This window comes from Patiria miniata, unplaced genomic scaffold (assembly GCF_015706575.1).
Source record: "Patiria miniata isolate m_02_andy unplaced genomic scaffold, ASM1570657v1 HiC_scaffold_3, whole genome shotgun sequence".
NCBI classification, from domain to species: Eukaryota; Metazoa; Echinodermata; class Asteroidea; order Valvatida; family Asterinidae; genus Patiria; species Patiria miniata.
The window spans coordinates 631905-638668 of NW_024037069.1; the positions used below are offsets into that span (position 1 = coordinate 631905).

The 6764-nt window shown below is 42.9% G+C and overlaps 1 protein-coding gene across 1 annotated transcript; it reads right to left on the minus strand.

Moving 5' to 3' along the window:
* Positions 1-10: 10 nt before the first annotated feature.
* LOC119737941 (D(2) dopamine receptor A-like) lies at positions 11-1390 on the minus strand. The gene has a single exon (XM_038212619.1). It carries the CDS (start codon positions 1388-1390, stop codon positions 11-13), a length of 1380 nt encoding a protein of 459 aa, XP_038068547.1.
* Positions 1391-6764: the final 5374 nt, after the last annotated feature.

A 6764-nucleotide genomic window follows, 5' to 3' on the forward strand; every position in this document is an offset into this window, starting at 1 on the left:
AACCAAAATGTTAGCGTCTCATTTTGCGAAACACTGCCACGCAGTCTTTCCTGAATCGTTTGTTTGCCAGTCCGTAAATCAATGGATTAATGGCATTGTTGATGAATATGGTGAAAGACAGCCAGTTCCATATATTGTAAAATGTACTCTCAGGGTCTATGTTGCTACCTGCCAAATAAGCAATGTGTATAGCATTATCAATCAGATCTGGTAGCCACGTCAGCAGGAACACCACACTGGTAATGAAGAGCATTTTTGTTGTCTTACGCTGTAGGACGGCGCCGCCCATCCTTTTAGGGGCGTGTCTTCTCAGAGTGTTCGTGTCTCCACAAAGGTTCTTGTCCCCGCCCTTACTACAGTCTTGCTCTGAAACTGCTTGGGAAACGCTTTGCGGTCCCACTTTGAAATCTCGCTCGGCAGGATTCACAAGATTTCCATTTGTATTTTGGGGCACCTCAAGAATGTCCAGCCTTGAAGTAGATGCTTGATGAGGCGTACTGCTGGTGTCTGCCAGATTGATAACTGTCGACACCTCGTTGTCGACAACAGACGTATTAGCTTCGATTCTAACCGGAGCATCTGATGGCGGTTGTGTCGAACATTTGCTGTTGCGGTCGGAACCGTTTCCCCTTTTCGCCATATGGTTATTGATAGCACTCAGATGATTTTTCTTTGGCAGAGCCGATTGTGTCGGTGGTATTGTTCGGTCCTTGTCGATCTTGGTAGCGACCTGATCATCTTGCGTTGATGTGCGTTCAGGGATGGCACCAACTTTCACATGTCTTAAGACTGCTGCGTAAACGTTTCCGTAACAAATCCCGATTGTTACAAGTGCTATTAACATAGCAATGTTTTCGGCAATTGGCACAAGTAGGTCTATGCCTAACATGGGCGGGTACAGGTAATCTCTTATGCTTCCAGGAATACAAAATAATACCGAGAACAGCACGATAACGAAAGCAGCTACCTTGGCCCGTCTTGGCGTGCAATACCGTCTTTGTGGCCGGCATATGCAGTCATAGCGATCCACAGCAATCGCAGCGGTGATACAAAACGAAGCAACTATACCAATATACCAAAACGTCCTGATCAGCATACTGAAGTCTTCACCGTTGCCTCCACATTCGAGAGCAAGTCCCACAATGCTGATAGACAAGATAAGGCAAACGTACAGATCAGTAGAGGCTAAGGCCATGATCAGAATGTGGGTGCTGGTCTTTCGTGCCTTAGTCCAGTATACACGCAGAATCAGACAGTTACCAGGTACTCCAATGACAAAAACCACGGCTCTAACAAACAATGTGATTGCAAGAATGCTAGTGTCACATGAGTTATCAGCCCCAGATATGGAAGGCGCGACACTGGTGTTGAGAGCTGACAGAATGGCCATTATAGAACTTGAAGTTCCCCTTAATGACAGAGGAGCCTGCAGTTATCACAAACGCTATTCTAATAACTTTCCAAAACAGCACTGGGTGCTGTATCTTTCACACCATATGTTTCACCTCACAGACTCTCGGGAAAAGAAATTCTTCGTCAAGATGCGCAGGACGCGGCACATTTAATCACCGGAGGTAAATCGAATGACAGCACTCAGGTCCGATCTGCTTCCTTTAGACTGCTAATCATTAAACCTAACATCATTATCATCATCATGGGTGTTGTCGTTCGAAGACGTTTTACGTCCAATGTGATTCGTAGACAAATGGATGCCATGGTAACATAGCGCTTGCGTCTATTCGGCGTGTGGGGCATTGAGTTGGAAGAAAGATTATACTCGCCATAAAGTACTTTTATACACAAGAGTATATTGACAATTTAGGGCGTAACAAGGCCCAATATCCGGGGAAGCAAGTAACTTTGGGAACATTTCTTGGACAGCTCATTTATTGTTATTTTAATTCGGAGCGGGGGCGTTTCCTTACGCCCCTCCTATTAGTGGTTCAACAAGTGGCCACTGGAACACAGCCAGTGGTAATATCGGTATAAACAAGACAAGACAAGCCTCGTAAATCTGGTACAATTGGCCACAAAATTTTATTTAGTTGATTTAGATTGGCTATTCACTGGAAGTCAATTTTTATGTATCTATCTGGTCTGCACAATGGGCCGGATCTAGCCCATTCATTTTCGTTACGGGTAGTCCAATACGATAGAATTTCCAGCTCACAAAGTGCGGTCAGGCGGGGAGTCAGTCGGGGAGTCAGTAGGGGAGTCAATCAGTCAGTCAGTCAGTCAGCCGGGCAGTCGGGGAGTCAGTAGGGGAGGCAGCCAGTCAGTCGGGGAGTCAGTAGGGGAGTCGGGGAGTCATTCGGGGAGTCAGTCAGTCAGTCAGTCAGCCGGGCAGTCGGGGAGTCAGTCAGTCAGTCGGTCGGTCGGTTAGAAAGGTACGAAGGTGATACTCGGCTGGCCCTCTTGGACCAGCCCAAAAACAATTCTTTAAAAAGGGTGGTAGGGTCAAAGGCAAACTCTAACCTTATCTGTTAACCATTCAACCGCTAATCTAATCCCAAACTGACCCTAAAAAATCCTATCCTTTCAATCCTTCACAGATAACCCGTACCCTGACTCTCACTGCCTCCGTTAAAACAATTAGTTATCAGTCGATCCCTTTTTGTCCATCACTTTGGGCGCACTACACGCTTCTTCATCTATTCGCATCCACAGTCATTCAAAGCACATTCTAGAAGTATTCATCCAGCTTCTTCCCGCGCACTGCCCAACCATGGAACTCGATCCTTACCTGTCTGTCCTAGTTCAAGTGTAACGTCAATACTTATCTTACTAGACCTACTTGAAGTATTACTTCTTTTCCTTTTTTTATCCATTCTATGTGTAGCCCTAGCTCACTTTGAGTGGCCCTTGGACAGTTGTGAAGGATGACTCTCATTAAAAATGGTACTGTTGGCAAGCTTTCAACGCTAGCAGTCTTCTTAAAGAGTGCAGTGTGCTTTACATATTGCCTTAATAAGTGAGTGCGTCAGCTTTTCTTGTTAGTTTGCGACAATGCTGACGAATTATCAGTCCACCCTTCTTCTTTGATTCAAAGACATTAGGGCATCTCAGACTAGAGACTTAAAATCTCTGTTTTACCTTTGAAGAAGGATTCCTCGAAAATGGGCGGGGGGGCGTCACAACCGTGCAGACACCGAAGTGCGTATTGTAAGCTTATCTCTAGTTGTGGTTATTGTAAAGGCTCAAGGAGCAAAGCGAAAACAAAAGTGCAAGGTGAGGTGAGACATTTGACGTAACTGCACCTTTCAGCTTTATGTTTTGCCTGTAAAGTCCTTAAATTTTGATGTATAGACGACTTCATATTGTACAAATATTGACTGTTTAGAGTGGCGTATAGTACAATGTCTCCCTGGGGTTATCGATGGATGGATGGACTGTTCTGTAACCCGAAGCGTGGCCGAGGAAAATGGAACGCTCAAAGGATCATCGAGGAATCAAGGGCCGGCCATGCCCCCCCCCCCAACGAACCCATTTTTTTTAAAGTGACGTCACAATAAAGGCAGGCACTGCGTATACTACCATCTTTTCTTTAAAATTGGTTAAAGTGGTCAGAAATTGCCTCAGATCGCACCACAGAGTCATTTTGCCCAACGTTGGTTATTTGGTTAACCGTTGGGCTGTTCACCTGTTCAGCAACAGTTGGTTAAAAGTTGTCTTTTTACCAAATACTGGTTAATTTACCCGATTTTAACCATTGTTGGGAAAATTGACTACTTTAACCAACTGTTGCTTAACAGGTGAACAGCCCGACGGTTGGTTAAAACATATTAACCAACGTTTGGCAAAAAGTGCCCAACGTTGGGCAAATGTTGGGCAAAATTCAACAATTTTACACAACGTTGGTTAAAATGTTAACCAACCTTTTTAACAGACAAAATTTTAACCAGCGTTTCCCCCCCCCCCCCCCCCAAAAAAAAAATGTGTCCTGGATCCGCACTTCCGAGGGATAAGGAGACTAGTTTTGCTACACCTGCTACCACAAGTTAAAGCAGTCAACATGTTCTTTTCGTAATGCTTCAATTCACCCACAGGTTCTACTTGGTTTTGAGACGTGACCGATCAATTTAATCAAAATCCACAATATTAAATAGGTTCAAAATTTACTTGCACATTTCCTTATACCCTAATCCCATGCGTTTAATTCCTAACAGATAACTCTTACCCCAACTATCACTGCATCCTTTTAAAGATTAAAGGTATATAGTCCGTCATTTGTAATTTGTGCATTTTGTTCGTTTGAAGCAACAAAAGTGCTCAAAATCTAAAGTAGGGTGCTGAATAACAAATCTGATGAAGTTTCAGCTCAGCTTCAGCTGTAAATTTCGAGGAAAAAAAACAACATTCTAGGCTCTCAATTTTAAATCAAAACTTGCTGAATCATGTTTTGAATAGGGCCTGAATTCAGCGTCTGAGGCACGTTCTCAATCGCCGATTGCAGCTACGCGATGTCGCGCACCAATCCGACGAATTATAGCAACCGCGCGCGCGTGTGCGTCGTGTGAACGCTTGCGCGCGCTTCGCCGAATAAAAAAAAACCGAACAACTAACGGAAATTTCCAACGGTGCTTCTTAAGACGCACCGTTGGAAAGGCCTTCTCTCGTTGATTTCTTCAAAATGTCAGCTTGCCAGAAAGACCAATCTTACTATCTTTCAACCAAGTATGTTTTTCAACAATAATCACGCCAGTTACTTTTTTGGAAAGCTGCAAATGATGGACTCTGGGTTTAAATCAGAGCTTGTTTTCTGGCTGTATCTCCCAGCCTTCCCTTTGGAGGCACTACACGATTCTTAATCCATTCACATCCACAACCAGTCACTGTTTCAACAGCAAATTCTAAGGGGTATTCATCCGATTTCTTCCCATATACGTACTGCAACACTTTGGAACTCATTTCCTGTGTCCCCGATTCTCTGTTGATTATTAGCTGTCCCAGATCAAGTGTAATGTCAATACTTAGGTTCCTTCTACATGAACTATTACTTGGATTTCTTGTGGTACGGTGGGCGGCTCTCATAAAAACAAAGTTTCTGTTAGCAGGTGTCAGCGCTAGCAGTCTTCCTTAAAGGGTGCCGTGTGCTTGAGATATTGCCGTAATGTGTGAGTGCGTCAGCTTTCCTTGAGAGTTTGCGATAATACTGACGACTTATCAGTCAATCCTTCTTCTTTGATAACAATAATATTTTCACTGCAACTTATGAACGTTTTAGCAGTAAAGTCCTTTAAATGTAAGTCACGCCCGACTCCAAATGCCACATTGGCTGCTACGAGTGTGGTCAAGCCATTAAAACACTCGAAGGGGAGAAAGTACGTTTCTGGAGTACACTTTAAGTACTTTTTTAATTATTCCAAAAATTCGTATTTTGCAAGTTCCTCATTATAACATTAGGTAATACGTTACAGGTGCAACATGTGCAAGCATTTTTAAAATCGGTTGAACCATTCAACCAGAATATCCGAGCTAGCAAAGCACCAACCCCAGTAAACAAGAACCATCTCTAACGGCCTTGAGCCGGCAGGGCAGGCATAAGCAATCATTTTGACACTAGAACCGGCAATAAACATTCAGACGCAGTTGTTATCAATCCTTTGAGATATACTGCACAAATAACAGCCGCAAGACCATTGTCGGTTTGGATGGTTAGGCTATTAAAATACCCAATGTACTCCAAAGTGCAGTATTAATACCACATTGTACCAGAGTTGTAACGAGTCACTGATTTTTGTGACTCGAGTCGAGTCATTGTGACTCAAGTCGAGTCATTTAAAAGAAGTGACTCGAGTCGAGTCGAGTCATTAGGTCAAGAAGGTCGAGTCGAGTCGAGTCATTTGCTCGCAGTGACTTGAGCCGAGTCGAGTCATTTACCCGCAGGGACTCGAATCGAGTCGAGTCACCATAAAATGTGACTCGATCGAGTCATTGACTCGAGTCAATGCAACTCTGCCGTGTACGATGCAAAAATGAAGTGGCATTATGTACTGTAGGTGGGTGTCTTTCGAAACATTTTTCTCAATTATAATATACATGTACATGTAGTTCTCATTGTGATCATGTCATGTGTTGCGTACGTTTATGCTTCAAATTAGCTTGCACTCTGGGTCGATGTCGGGCAAGCCCCAAATGTACGAAACGCCAAAGCTGACTTCAATACGTCATTATCACTTGACTCGTCAAGCTTATCATTCCTTTCGGCAAATTCTTCATTTATCTCAGCAACTCATCGGTCCATCTGTCAAATTTATCATTCCATTTGGCAAATTCATCTTTCCATTCGGCAAATTTGTTCCCTTAGCAAAATCACGTTCGCTTCGGTGTATAAATTCATCATTCCAACCGACCATGTTGAACGAAACATTGCCTTATGAAACGATGATTTGACGAATAGTATGATGGATTTGACGAATAGAATGATGAATAATACGACGAAGCAAGTGAGCTATTAAAGGCAGCTTTAGCATAAACGAGCTGTTTCTATTTCTGGTGTTATAATCTACGTCTAATCAATCAGATGTTAACGTGAATATTGTTTGTTATATCTACGTCGTTATAACTTTATCATAGAAATCTCACATCCTAAAATCAATAAACCGCAGATTTTAGTCGCAATTATAAGAGATGACTTTAAATGATTAGAGTCAGTTCCTTTTTAGTGCAACACTTACAATGACACGGACAAAACGAAATAAACAATTTACAGACCACTTTGTTTTTGCTCACGAAATACGAGATCTCACACAAAAAAGAAAATT

Bases quoted from the DNA above. Each gene is read 5' to 3' on its own strand.
- LOC119737941 (XM_038212619.1), bottom strand. From the start codon at position 1,390: ATGGCCATTCTGTCAGCTCTCAACACCAGTGTCGCGCCTTCCATATCT.